At 40.2% G+C, this 15,078-nt stretch overlaps 1 protein-coding gene across 1 annotated transcript in view; it reads left to right on the top strand.

Moving 5' to 3' along the window:
- Positions 1-8,403, top strand: part of grin3ba (glutamate receptor, ionotropic, N-methyl-D-aspartate 3Ba) — a gene marked incomplete at its 5' end in the record, with an annotated part of 62,298 nt that extends 53,895 nt beyond the window's left edge. The window contains 4 exons of the mRNA XM_035674277.1: positions 3,914-4,065; positions 5,285-5,449; positions 6,883-6,950; positions 7,428-8,403. Of these exons, the coding sequence (XP_035530170.1) occupies positions 3,914-4,065; positions 5,285-5,449; positions 6,883-6,950; positions 7,428-8,403 (1,361 nt within the window). The remainder of the gene's footprint in view (positions 1-3,913; positions 4,066-5,284; positions 5,450-6,882; positions 6,951-7,427) is intronic.
- Positions 8,404-15,078: the final 6,675 nt, after the last annotated feature.

Raw genomic sequence — 15,078 nt, 5'->3', positions numbered from 1 at the left:
CAATTCAATTCAATTCAATTCAACCATACATACTATATAAAATTGCTCTATCACTGATTGAATTCCTACAATAAATACCAAGTTCATAGAAGCTTTAACATTCCACTGGCAAACAGGAAATTATGTGTTTTACATTTTCAGCAGTAGTTAATGAAAGACCAAAGAAATACTACATACAGAAAGTCAAACTTCATTAAAAGAAATCCAAGATAAAAAACTTAATAATACTTTCCACAGTGTTTGATTATAAAATTTAGAACTACAGCACAAAAACACAAAAGAAGAAGTGCTTAGGAGCAAAAAAAGGTATTAAAAAGATTATGATTTTAAAGTTATAAATACTTTCAAAACAGTTACTCTACGTTATCAAACTGCATTTTTGAAAAATGTCGTAACATTTTTTACAAATCTATAAAAGTATTAAAATAAAACTTGATGTGCCCTGGTGTATCTGTGTGTGAGTAGGTGTGTGGGAGATTTGAGTGACAGCTATGGGACTAGAGGCTTGTGATGGAATATGTCGATGTCTGGGGGAAAGAATCAAAACAAATGACAAGTGGCTGCCCACTTGTATTTCACCGTCTGACTGCTGTAAAGAAATGTGGATGGAGATAGGCTGATGACAGAAAAATGCTGTCTGTCTTCTGGAAAAAAAGAAAGAGGAGGGAGACGTACGGAGACAAAGCAATGGACTCGGGAGAGGAGCCGAAAGATAAAGAGAAGAATGGAGTGAAGCAGAAATTGAACGAAATTGAAGGGATGACAGAGATAAGGAGTGGACTAAAAAGAGAAAGAGACTAGCGGCAATGGTGGGAGAGAAATTACCTCGGACAGGAAAAGAAGAGGGATGAGAGGGAGAAGTGAGGGGAGAAGAAGAAACTGAGGAGGGAAGGTAAAGGAGGGTACGAGCAAGGGTGGGGGGGGGGCTTAGACAGTCTTTGTCATGTAGGAAGCAGAGTGTGACAGTTACGTAAACCTTAGCTATTCTCTCTCTCTCTGTCCGCAACCCCCATCAGGCTTACACACCTTGACAGCCAACACACACACATAAACACACTCACAAACAGCTGCCAGGTCTGAGTCAATCACATACACACACAAAAGCACTGTTGGCATGACTGTCTTTGACTGCAGTACAGATGAAATAAAACAAACAACCCCAGGAGATCTTGTATAGCAATAAATCTCCGAGAGGGTCTTTTGATTCCAAGCTGAGGGACAGATTTCTCTCATTTTGTACCTGCAGGAATGTGAGCTGTAATGCAAAACAGATGCAGTTTTAAAGTCTCAGCAGGGCAGAGCAACATTTCTCTCCAGCTTTCAAGTTGTGTAATGATACATGAATGTGCCGCTTTTGAAATTAAAACATTGAACAGTGGTGGGAAAAAGTACTTAAATCTGCTACTTAATTAAAAACATTGTAGTTATATAATTGTATTGCTTTAAGTGCTGTGTATTTTATTGCTGTGTCTGGTCTCATTACTCCATATACTGCTGGTTGTTTTACCTTTAACAAGAGGGAAATAAGGAAGTCCAAGGCAATACCAATCAAGTGATGATGGAGCAGTTCCTACAAATCAACCACACATTAATACTTAATGTACTATAACAATCATTTAAATTATTGACTGCATATTTAAAATATATTTGAAGTTATTAAATCCATATCAGTGGCGGAAGCAAGTTTAAGCTTTAATTGCACTTGTCAGCAGAGTTATCAAGTGTAATATTTTCCTCTGATATTTGAAGGAACGTTTCAGTAACCCTAACTCAAAACTAGCACAAATACACCAGCGACGTAAGGGAAGAAATAAGATAACCAAGCTCTTATAAAATAAAAGCTCTAATGTCAGCATGTTATCAAGTTCCCGTGCAAATGGAGCGAAACTGGCCTTTGTTTGGTCTTTGTACAAAAGTGGGTCTTGTATCTGTAACCGGAGAGGATGAGTGTGAAGTGAGCGCGGAGTGGATGATCTGCGTCATAGACGATGATAAGTGTTTTGCAACTGATGGTTCTGGTTATGAGGTCAAGGTAGGTGAGAGGTAGGATGTCCAATTAGTGATGTGGTGTGGGTGTTTTTTATGGAACCTGGAAGTGTTGTAACAAAACAGACCCCATAGCTGGAAAAGGACAGTATTCTCTCTGAACACATTCACATTTTCATAAAATCTACTGCATACTGTAAAGATACAATGCAGCATATATTACAGGCTGATTACTGAAGTATGAAGTGGCATGCACCTCTTCATATTCTATAGGCAACCTTCAGGGAACCCTGTCTAAACAAACTAATGGAAAATCTAGTAAAGTTGAACAAAATTAAGAGCAATGGATAAATACACTAATTACACTTAATTTGAAGACAAAGGAATTAATTATGGTGTGCAGGTGAGAAGAATAATTTAAGGAATTAATCTCCAAAAAAACATTGTTCTTTATGAAATGGACAGAACGTAAAACATCATGACTGACATGTCTTTGTCTAAATTCTGAGTAATTTCTCATAACACATGGTGATGCAGGACCAATTCCTCCCACATAGTGTTTTTATTTACACAGAAGTAATTTATATTACACTAATAAATCACAGCAGGGCGACCACAGCCATGTGAGTGCATAACACGAACACAGGGAACGTAACTGCCTGTAAGGAGTGTAGTCAGGTAAATTATGAGCATATTTGCATCCTATCTACTAAAGGGGGTTGAGCCAAACTTGATTCCACTTCAATCCCAGATCAGACTTCTTGACATCAGCCCAAAAAAAATTGTCTGATCTGACAAACGAGGGGTGCTGGGAATGTCGGGCACGACAATTTGTCATTTTATCTTGTGAAGTGTTTCATAGTGGAAGACAAGCGTAGGACGACTCACAAGACTCCGTCAGAAAGACTAGCAGTTTGACACCGTTTACAGCATTCTCTGTGATGCTTCAGATGCATTAGATGTTGACACTGATCCTCGAAGTCTATCTGTAGCCCAGGGATGCGCTAATCCATCTTTTTCTCTCCAGATACCGATTCCAATACCTCAACTCTAGGTGCCGATCAGATACCAGTGATCTCATGTTCCCAGCTTTAATAATGTGAAAGCTCACTGCTTGGAACTCTTTTTAATCATTTTTATGTTAGGTAACATGAGGCCACAGATCGCTGTGGCACTAAAAACTTACGTGGCAGCCTGCTGCGACTACATAAATGTAACTGATAGCACAAACACTGAATTTTTATGATAGAGAAATTGTATTTAATGTGGAAGGGTCACACCTGGCCAATACAAATCAGTGCATCCATACTCTAACCGCTATCACCTTTGTATGTCATAAAAGACAGCAGGTTAATATTTGTTGGGGTTCAGTGTGTAGTCTGACTCGGACAATGATCACCTACTCTGAGAAGTGACCATCTGGAAATCACAAACATCCTCTAGTTATATTATGGCATTAAATGTGCCTGCTGTTTTTGCAGTGAGAAGGCTTGGTAAGGAAACCATAAAGGGAAGAACAGACAACTCAATACCAGAATTTGATCCACTACTGTATGTATTCTGTACCCCAAGGGATGCCTCCACCAGCTTTAGTGGTTTTGTGCTCTGTTTCCCGACAGAAATACTACACCAGAAGCACAGGGCAGTGTATTTGCATTGTATTTGCACTGTACCTTTCAGAAAAAGTGTTGCTTCCAATTCCACCTGAAGACTGTAAAGTCATAAATCTCCTTTTTCCAGAGGGCATCTGCCCTTTAGCTAACTGCAACTGGCTGTGGTTTTCTGCACAAAAACACCATGTTAAACACTAGTAGAAACTTGTGTCTAACTTGGTGTTTTTGTGTCTCTTCCTCAGGCATGATTGTTGCTCTCTAAATCTGTTAACTATAGCATATGTATTTAAATCTGTGTGTGCCTCCTCTTTCAGGCTACGGTATAGGCCTGCCCCAGGGCTCTCCTCTAACCCGTAATGTGTCAGAGTTTGTGAGTCGCTACAAGTCTGACGGCTTCATGGACATGCTACATGACAAATGGTATAAGGTTGTGCCCTGCGGGAAGCGAGTCTTTGCAGTCACTGAGGTAAGTCATTGGTGGAAGAGTGTGTTCATGTATTGTGTACGTGTTTGGTGTGTAAAGCAAAGCTGCCTGTAGCTGTACTCCAATAAATGAATCTCCCTTTGGGACACGGACAGGATTGCCTGCCAACCAAGCACACATACACTGACCATCACATTCACATTCACATAGACACAGACACGCACACTCAAACACGCACACACAGACAAAGACATACAATCACATAAACTCAGGCCTATTTACCGACCTTAACCAGAGTTACAGGCACGTACTGTCTGAGTGTCGATACTTATTTGTGTCTTACGTGCTACAGCAGAGTACTCTCAGTTCTTGCCCTCCCTTTTCATTCTTTTTAAAGAACTGCGAATCTCTAGACAGAGCGCACTGTCTGTATCTATATCTCTTGTTTGTGAATAGAGAAACTAGCCAACTCCCTCTGGCCATCCCTTTTAAATCCCACTTCAAAGTTGAATCGTATTATAGCAACAAACGCAATTACACAGTCATAGGTTTCTCCAGTGAAATGAAAACCTTAACTTCACCCTGCATCAGGAAGTTATTACTATTCATCTCATCTAAAGCCTAGAGAGCGGGCCACTCTCAAACAATGTGGGCGTTAGTGCGATCTTGCCCTCTGGATTGGGAGCAAAAGGAGGTCAGTGTTGTCGCTGATGAATTTGCCGAGTCAGCATGGGGCTAATTGCCATCAGAGGCAGTGCAGAAATGAGCCGGGTGAAGGAAACATGATTAGAGAGCAACGGAAAACCTCGCCACTGTCTCTTCCACTTCCTCCAGGCCCATGAAAGACTCATAAGAGATAGACATTATGTCAGGGGGAATGTGGGCGAAGCAAATGGGAACAAACTGCTCTTCAATTAGCCATCGTCTCTTTTTACCATCTCCCTGCTAACTGCTGTTTCTTTCTATTACTCTCAGTTTTACTTTCCACGTCAGCTCTTTATGCTTGTTCTCTCCCCTCACTTCCTTTTATTTCCAAACGTCTTTTACGCTGTTGCCCTCTCTTCTTTATTTCCATTCCTATGGGCTTACACAGCCAAACCAGCAGAATATCAATTGCATAGTCACAAAAAGTGGCCTAAATGGTAATTATGTAAATACAAATCATCAATCTCTGTATTTTCCTCTGTCGGCTTAAGTCTTAACTAATCTATGTCACTCCCCCAACCTCTCTCTCTCTCTCTTTCTGTCATCGCCCCCTCAGACTTTACAGATGGGGATCCAGCATTTTTCAGGCCTGTTTGTGCTTCTGTGTATGGGGGTGGGAGGAGCCTTGCTGACCTTGGCAGGTGAACACACCTTCTATCACCTGGTCATCCCCCGCCTCCGGCGCACGCACACACTGCAGTACTGGCTGCACACCAGCCAGGTGAGTATATACATGCCATATGTGTGGTGGCATAGATATATGCACACGCTCTCACACACAAAGGTCACAGAAAGGGTGCATTAGTCCATCTGTAAACGTCCAATTACTGACATGTATACGTGCACACGCAAAGACACGCATATGAGAACAGTCACTTTCACTCACACACACACAAGCATCCTGCTGTTGGTGAGATGTCCTTAACCCTTTGAGTTAACTCTTATTTTGCAGGTAACCTACGCCCTCTACTGTTGGAACCTCATAATAACAGTCGAGAATAGGGCTAATATGAGTTATTATAGGACACATTTCAATTGAACAGTTAACTTTAAGCTAAATGGATTAATGCTAATTAAGTACTGTTAATTAACTAATTAATTATTTAATTGTGCTCTAAAAATTAATTTGAATATTTCAAATTAATTAGTTAATTAAGTAAAAAGTTATTAAATGGTCCTCACTGGCAGTGCTTTATTCATTGGTGTATGACCACACAATATGTCTTTGTGCATTTGTTTTGTTTAACTTTTTCTGTTCTGAGGCAGTTGATTTATAAATATATTATACACATCATTAAATGTGCCTTTTCATTCAAATTCCTGTCTTTTATCACTTTTTACTCAAAAAAATAATTTTAAAAACATTCTTTATTTAATATGCAATTCAAATTTGGTATTTAGTTAAGAAAAGAACTAAGAAAATGATTAAATAAGATCTGTAGAAGCTTTTTTTGCAATTAGACTAAAAACAACGTACACCAAAGGAACCACAAATTGGGGATTTAAAGGTCATATTTTGTTTTTTATGAAACTCTAGCCATTACCAAATGAGGTGCCTGTGGCAATATTGTTGAGTGAATAATGGAACTAGCAGTGTGAATATCAACACTCTCACATTTGTTTGCTACATCCGCCTAAAAGGGCAGCCACTCCCAGGCAGCCTCTAGCATTTATCACAAAACCAGCTTAGCTATCTGAGAGGATGGCATCGGAGTTAGTCCCTCAAGATAATCCTTATCTGTCTCCCTTCTGCTCAGACAGCTTCAGATGTATAACAAGAAAAATTAAAGCATTTTCACCTTATAACTTAAGAGAATGGTTTGGAAAGGAAGGGGGGGGGGGGTATTTCAGCACTTGGGTACCTAAATCAAACAGGGCTTAAGCAACTGATACTTTAACCTCTTTCACAGTTTTAAGCAGAAAAGAACTGCCTCTCACTGAATTACAATCATTTGATTAAATTATTCAAAGGAGCACCACAGCAGGATTTCTGAGGAATAGCTGTCACAGATGTTCTGTACAGCTGGGTAGAATAATGGCTCTTAGAAATTCAAATTCATTCTTTCCTGATTTATTTTAGAGCTGATGAATTGATAACAAATTTCACATTACTAATCAGTAGTTCATACGTTTTTCTCTTTTTTTTACTTGCAGAAAATTCACAGAGCCCTCCATACCACATATGAGGACGTTGGGAAGGAGCTGACTGGCCTCGACGAAAAGTAATGAAGTCATTAACTTGTGCATCTATACGCTTAACTGTTACATTTGAAACAGCTAGAATACGCCAGTTCAATTCAAAGTTCAAAGTTCGAACTTGTATTATAGCAACAACTGCACTATGACTTGATAACAATGCAATGTACTTTTCTTTTTTGCAGTGATAGCTTTATGGTAGATCTTAAAAAGACATGACATATATATTTAGTTAAAAATAACACAAACAGAAAAATTCGAATCAGCCAAGCAAGTGACATGAACATGATTTGAGGCACATTGCATTGCTTAGTCTGCACTTAATGATCTCTTTATACTCAAAACAAAACAAACTACATTCTAAATGCAATTATGCCATTTACATAGTGTACATTTTGTGTTTGCAGTTTGCTTATAGGAAAATGTCTCATGTATGTATTCTACTGTACAGTATATCTCACTGGATATATGCCCTTTGCTGTGATCTTCCCCTCTTTCACTAGCCCCTCCTCTTGTATCTCAGAGAACTGCACCCTACACAGGAAACAGCATCCTCCTCCTCCCCCATCTCCCCCCACCTCCCTCAATGCTTCGACTACTGCTGGGGACACAGGCAACTCCTCACCATCCCATGAGCCCAAGGAGAAACGTGTGCACTTTGACCTGGAAACCCTCCACAGCTACCGCCTGCGCACACACACCGCCTCAGTGCGCGGCAGGCCCGGTATGGTGGGCCGACCTGGGCTCGGCCTAGGTGGGTTTGGGTTTGGCACCCTGGGGGGTTTTGCCTCCCCTCCACAGATTAGCCTCCATGCCAACGGAGGCCCCGTTTCTACACTGGCCTCCACAGGCTTGGTGCTCTCCCCGCTGGGAAGCAGGGTTGCTCAGACCAGCATGTGGGAGGGAGAGCTCCAGGACCTGCAGGGGAAGATCGAAACGTTCCGCACCCAGCTGAGAGAGGCTCTGGCAAGGAGAGCGGAGATCCAGAGCAGCCTGGAGAGAGAGAGAAGCGGACATGTACGCAGGGATACCAGTCTGGAGAGGGAAAGAGACAGACAGAGGATACAAACCATTAACACAGACAGAAGTAGCTCCACTCAGCCCAAACTGCCTGAGAGAGACAGGACCAGCCAACTCCAAACCCTGAATAATCAACAGACAGGGAGGGTTAATCAATCAGGAGGTCCTGTGACTCTGGAGCATGTGAGAAGCAGCCAATTAAACACAGTTAACAGTTTGGACAGAGGGAGAGCCAACCAGTTACGCTCTGTTAACCCTTTGACGGGAGAAAGGACTGTCCAATCACGCACTTCCACCAGTTTGGAGCGAAATCGAGTCAACCAACCAGGTGCTGGAAATATAACTGTCCAATCACGGAACACTTCTAGCCTGGACAGACAGAAGGCTAACCTATCGAGCACTCTGAACACTTTGGAGAGGACAAAAGCCAACCAATCAAGTGTAAGCAGTGGGACTTGATTGTCTTTCTGAAGCTTCTGATGTGTAGGATTGCAGAGGGAGGAGAACAGTTGGTGCTTGCATAGCCGTGGGAAGATTGTTGGAGTGGGTTATGTTTAGAGGGCGCTTGCTGAAAAATTACAATATATGTTAACTCACACCATTACTTACTGCAACCTAATAATTTTAATACTCCCAGGCTCGTTTAAAAATGAACTAACTAAAAACCTTTAACTGCAATTTAAGAACTAGTTAAATGTCTGCATTATCCATAAAATCATAATTAAGCAAAGTAATCTTGTGGAATGAAAGCAAATATGATTACAGTAAAATCTCAATATACTGTCATAAGAACCAGATCAGGCAATGCTAAAATCACAGTGCTAATTGAGCAGACCAGTGGTTCACAGGAGGAACCATCATCCACAGCTGTCTGACAAACACAAGGCAATCAGCTGAATAAAAATACGGTTTGTTATACAGGCCTGCAAGAGCACAGAAAAATCAAAGTTAGCCCACTGTGAAAAAACAACAACAAAAACTATTTGAAAATGCACATACAACATCCGTATTAACTGTGCCAGCAGCAGGAGGTAAAGATGCAAAAAAAAACTATATATTTAAGTAATAATTTCCCTAAAATGTGAATGATAAAGAAAGGAAGGAAACTGAACAATGTGTGGTACAGCCCTGAATCAATGTACCTTAAGGTGGAATTTAAAAAAAAAAAAACCTTTTGTGTATTGAAACCTTGTATTCTTCTCTGTATTGTCCCGACATGTCCGCTGTGTCAAAACGTATTTTTGGACATTTTTGTAGCAAAATCTCACCCTCGTAAAATGTGTGAAAACTGAAAATGTGTCTTGCAAACTGAGCCATCCCCAAACAGACGCTTTGAGATGGTAATTTTCCTCTGTGACATGATGGGGTCCATATAAAAATGGCAGGATGCTAAGCCAGGAAAATTCCCCTGAATGGAACAACTGTCCGCGGTGGAATTGATTCAAGTCATTTGGACCCAAATACATACCTCCAGCCCATTTTATGGCTGCTAGGTTCAGGTCAAGGTAGCATACCATTTAAATAGTTTTGTCCTTATTGATAACTTGTGTGTGTCACTGTTGATACACTGTCTGTTGTTAATGTTAACTAGTCATAAGGGGTTTTACTCAGTCTGTGAAAGCAGTAGTAATGTCAGTGACTGAAGTCTGAGAAAATAACTCCTGATGACATTTATTTGGAGATTACGCAACTTTCTAAGAACTCTTTTCTTAATCATAACAGTGGTTTAACCCTCCTCCACTTCAATTCTAATAAAAAGATGCTATTGGGAAATTTAGAATCCAGTATTTTGAAGGTTTTACCCATACTAAAGGCTAAAAGTCAGGTTCTTGGCCTCTGCTGCTTCAGTTTTTATAATCCCTTTTTTACAATATGTCTCTTGTGAGTCCTCCGACTTTATTAAAGTGCAATACTAAATCACTGCAGCCCCCCTTTAATTAAATCGTTTTTTTTTTTTTTAGAGTAAACATTGCTGAACCATCCCATTACTTGCAGGACTACCTTAACATTTAATAACATTTAATGTGACCATCACTAGCTGCAGCAGCATGAATCAGAGCTGTATATTTTGTTGTGAGTGCTCAAAATTGCGGCATAATTTCTAAGCAAGGTGGTTCTTTTTATCTCCTTGAGACTGTTGGTAATAATTTAACAGCCCAACGTTGTGTTTATACGAGACATGCAATACTACAGAACAAAATTACAATCTCAAAGTCGTTTCAGAGAACCTTTAATTATTTGATCAACCGAAAAACAGCTCAAAACAGTCGCATATCTGCTTGGATTGTGGCTCCAGCCTGCAAACAAACGACATCAATTTGGAATGAATTTGCTCACCAAAGTCATTACTGAAGGTACTTATCAAGAGCCTGGCAATATTTTCGTGCTCAGTGACTGTATTGCGCATGAATTCACACAGAAAGGAAGAATTCAATTTCACTCCCTGCAGAGCTGATTGAGCTCTGATAAGTGAGACCTCATGCTGTTTTTGTTTGTTTAATCATTATTAATCATTAAAATAGATGTACTCTTTTACCCTGTTTGCACTCAGATCAAGCATAATATTTTTTTGTTTCTACTAAAACAAAGGGAACTAAGTTTCATGCCTCATGCCAATAATGTGGAATGATGAAGAGAGAGGCTGACTGGATTAGCATTCTCATTCAACCACCAGAGGGAGCTGCATCCCTGCTTCCCGCGGCTATGGACAACGGTTTATGGATTGAGGTTTTAAGCAATTGACTTATAAAGAAACGGTGACAGACGGAAGCTGCATTTTGTTCTGTTGTTCTCATGCAGCAGCAGAGGGCCTGGGGAAAGACAGCCGATATGAAATCACTCTAGCACTATACAATGCAATGTCACCTATTAGTATTGTGATACTCAATCTTGTGTGAGTCTCTAAACAATTTAAACAGGTGTTTGGAATTTCACTGGCCCACAGGTCTGAGACACAGACACTGATATTACGGAAACAGAACTTTTTGATGGTACTGATGTACATTTAAACGTTTCAAACTCTACTGTGGTGTGAAGTGGTTGTGTTCACATGCCATGGTGTCTATGAGGAAAAAAATATATTTTAGGTCTTTAATGAGAAAGAGCTTGTGGTACTGGATATTTAAACAAATACTTTTAAATTTACCCCTTATAAAAATTGTATCAGCATATTATTGAATTTTATCATAATGACCATTCTCATGTTTTGAAATAAACATTTATATACTTATTTGCATTATCTCATATTTTGAGCATAAAGTTGTTTTTCAAAAGATTGATATACTTATTTAACTGCAATATCTCATTTTCTGAGTTTTAAGCTGTTTTTAAAAATACAAAGCTTTGACGTTCTTAGAAAATTTAAAGAGCATACACTTTATGTATATAACCTTTAACTTGTCCTGAGTCACTTTGATGAATGTGGCCCCCATCAAACCCATTTAAAATCTATTAGTCCACTAATTTCATTGCATAAATGTTATTTTAATGTTTTTTGCGGACAGGGTGTCATCCAAAATTGTCAAGGCCACCTCCTACATGAGCGCAAGGACACAATTTTATGTGTAAAATGCCTAAATGTGTTGTCAGATAATATTAAGTGCATATTAAAGTGCATTTCTGCCAAATGTGCAACCTCACAGCCATTTCAACCTTTCAGTTCATCAAGAGTGCAAAACAGAGCAGCAGCCTCAACACTAGCTTTTATACTGGATGAGCTTAAATTGGTAAAGATTGGTGAAAAAATATTTAAAAGAAATAATACGATTAATTTAACAGCTAAAAATATGGAAATATTACCTGATGTATAATAGTTTACAGATACTTATGTCATAAAACACATTTTTTGTCCACGTTCATATCCTTAGAGAATAGTGTAAGAACGTAAAACAAGATGTCCTTCATGAGTAAAAACATTTTTTAAACTTCTGGTAAAATATATTTTACATAATGTAATATTGCCCACATTTATATAGAAATTATGTAGCTTTGATTTTAAGATGGATTTGTTTTCCTTTGGACATGCCCCCCCCACACACACACACCTGATTCTTGTTAGCGATTTAAACATCCAGCACAAAAAGGTGAAAATTTGCTCATGTTCTCTTTAGCACTGGTGAGAATTGTGGGAATTAAAAGAGCTGCATTTATATTTATTTGGGGGCACAGCTTTTGTAGTACGTCAGATCTCACAAGAGTGTTGCAAGGCCACTGGTTGCGCAACAGTCTATGGCAGTGTATAAGCAAGTAGTTTACAAGCTCAATGAGTTGTATAAAGCAGCTTTAAAGGGCCAACCTTTCTGCTGTACACTCTCATTATGCATATGTATTGCATGATAAAGGTGTAGCATTAACTCTAGATAAATGAAAATCTGTGGCAGCTCTAAAGCCAAGTCGACTTTCAAGACCAGTGATTATCTCTTGCAGTTTTAGGTGAAAAGAGATAAAGATGTGAGTATTTTGACAAAACGGTACTATGCAGACAAGTAATGCTGCACAGTGGAACGCAAGACGCAGTCTACAATCCAGAATACATCAGCAGTATTAAGTTATCTGTCTAGAATGAATGAATCTACACCCACTATAACAAAGTGTTACCATGAAGCACTTAAGCAATTGATTTATGTGGGACACTCTGTTAGCTTTCTATCAATTGCTTTGTTGCATTGTAACTTATTGAAGTCCATCTTATAAAGTGATCTACATTAGACAGTCAGTTAAGTGTAAGACTCCTCTAGGACACACCTTCGTTCTTGAGGCCACTTAGGAAGTTTAAGCACTACTCCATCTGGGGGGTATAATGGGCTTGTTTAACTTGTCATGTAATGACAGCTTTCAGCCACACAGAGGCACTTGAACCCATCCCAAGGCTCATGAATGTAGAGTGTGGGGTGGAGATACCTGCAGAGAATGACTTCGCATTAGGGATGCTTTAGTGTCTGAGATATGCTCTCATTTCCAATCATTTTACCTGAAAGATAGCCATCTTTGGATGCAAGTCATTTGTTATCTGTGTCTGCCCCACTTGTGTGTATATTTGCAAGTCAGTCACACTTAAGTCACCCCATGAAGCCGTGGCCCACATATCATGGCAGAGCAAATCATTGTTACACATTTCATCTGTATTGATTTATAGTTTGGTATTTCATATTACAGGGGAATGTTGTATTAACCACATAATCATAACAACATTAATACTCTTTTAAAATACCATTTACTACCTTATAATTGAGTGTGTGTATGAAACCTTACACAAGGGAGAATTGAAATTGATACCACAAAATATAATTCTTCAGTACAGATGAGCACTAACAGCGTGTGGGATGTTTGAAGAGGATGAGAGACAGAGAGAGAGAGGGATGGGAGTAGCATGCTGATAATTTAGTGCCGGTGCATCGACCAGACTGTATAAAGTAAAGATAATCGCACGGTGATAAAGCCAATCAATCACATGTTCTCTGCGCTCACACATGGTTGGATTCTCCTTGTAATAAAACAAACAATGGACTCTTTGTCAGGTGTCGGAGTGCACTGAATGGGTTGTAAAAGAAAAACAAAAATCAATGAGAGTCCAAACTAAGGATTGTGAGGGCTTTCATGGATGGGTGAACATGTCCACATTCAGACATCTACCTAACCTAGATGCTTTCATGCAACATATGTGAAGTGTGTGCTTACCTTACACTGCCTCAACCTGGAAGTCATTTACATGTGCATGCATGTAGTATGCTGCATGTGTGGGTGTGGGTGCACATAGTACATAACTGACTTTAACTTTTACATTTACTGTATCCTTATTATCTCTGACGGGGACCCATATATACATGTGTATATCTGAATGGAGATGGCTGGCCTTTTGCTCATACGAAGTAATTGGGTCAAATGTGTGAACAAAAGTCAGGAAGAATTTTAATCAAACTTAAGAATCCCCAATGTAACCCCCCCAGCAATCAATTACCAACCAACTGGGGTTAATAGTAAAGAGTGCTGATAATGCACTAACTCTGGTTATTTCTGCATCTCAGATGTACTGTAACTGTGACCAAATTCACCATATTGAGAGGAGTATGAGTAGCCTGTGGGAAGCAGTAAAGTGTTCATCCACCTCCACCTCACATGTTTCTCCCCCCCTCTCTCTCTCTATAGTGCTTTGTCTACTTGGTAAATAGGAGCCATGCTCTGTGAGTGATGAGTTTATTAGCTCCTGCCAGCTGTGACCAACCCTTGGGTATTATTGGCTGCGTGGCGGTGTCAGTGTGTGTGTGTGATTATGTCGGGGTGGGGATGGGGAACTTGAGGGGCGCAGAGGAGGGAGTCAGAGATGAGGGAGTACCCCATGAGAACCAGAGAAACTCCCTGGCAACTGGAGACAGGATCAACACTAAATGGGGCGCCCCCATTCATCTAGCACCAAGCAGCGACACAGAGCCAAATGACAGAGATTGAGAGCAAGGAGAGGGAGGGTGGTGCTCCTGTGCACAAATATCTGAATGAGTGTAAAACCCATTGGAGGCTGGTCAGCATGCGACTTCCTCCTGCTCTGCACACTTGCAAATTAGTCTGCAGATATTAACATACAGACTTGCAAGTGTCCCTGAACGCACAAAGCTCAACTATAAAAATGATTGATATGAGGAGATGAAAAATTGCAAAGAGAGAGAGGAAAACATGTGGGCGCTAAAGGGATGTTTAAGTTCACTTTTAAACCCCATTAAGAATTTATAACTGTGGGAGGAAAAGATATAGATCTGTTTCAGAGAATATCTTCAGCAACCACAAAAGTGCACATGTGCAAAAAAACACGCCACACACGCACTTGTGCAGCCGATTGTCTGATGTTAATTGCCGCAATGTCATTCATGATGAGTCAGTGAATCGCAGAGGTGTCTGTGAATGTGACTCTCAATGTGAACGTAGGGTTATTAAACGGTGTGTACGCGCGTGTCCTCGAGCTCAGCACCGGATCCTCCGGGAGGAATACAAATGCACCACAGTGGTCAGACGCCTGCCACACCCTTCTAGAGTAAACAAAGGCAGAGACATCCGAGCCACCAGCCCCAGGAAAGATGAAGCAGCTGAGGGTCAGACAAACGAACCTGCAGCACGAAGCGTATCTGATGGCGAGCCCTAATATTG

Source organism: Morone saxatilis, unplaced genomic scaffold (genome assembly GCF_004916995.1).
Source record: "Morone saxatilis isolate NCDOM2014 unplaced genomic scaffold, NCSU_SB_2.0 Contig3, whole genome shotgun sequence".
NCBI lineage: Eukaryota > Metazoa > Chordata > Actinopteri > Moronidae > Morone > Morone saxatilis.
The sequence above is the reverse complement of the archived record's forward strand: the minus strand, read 5'-3'. Positions and strand labels throughout refer to the sequence as shown.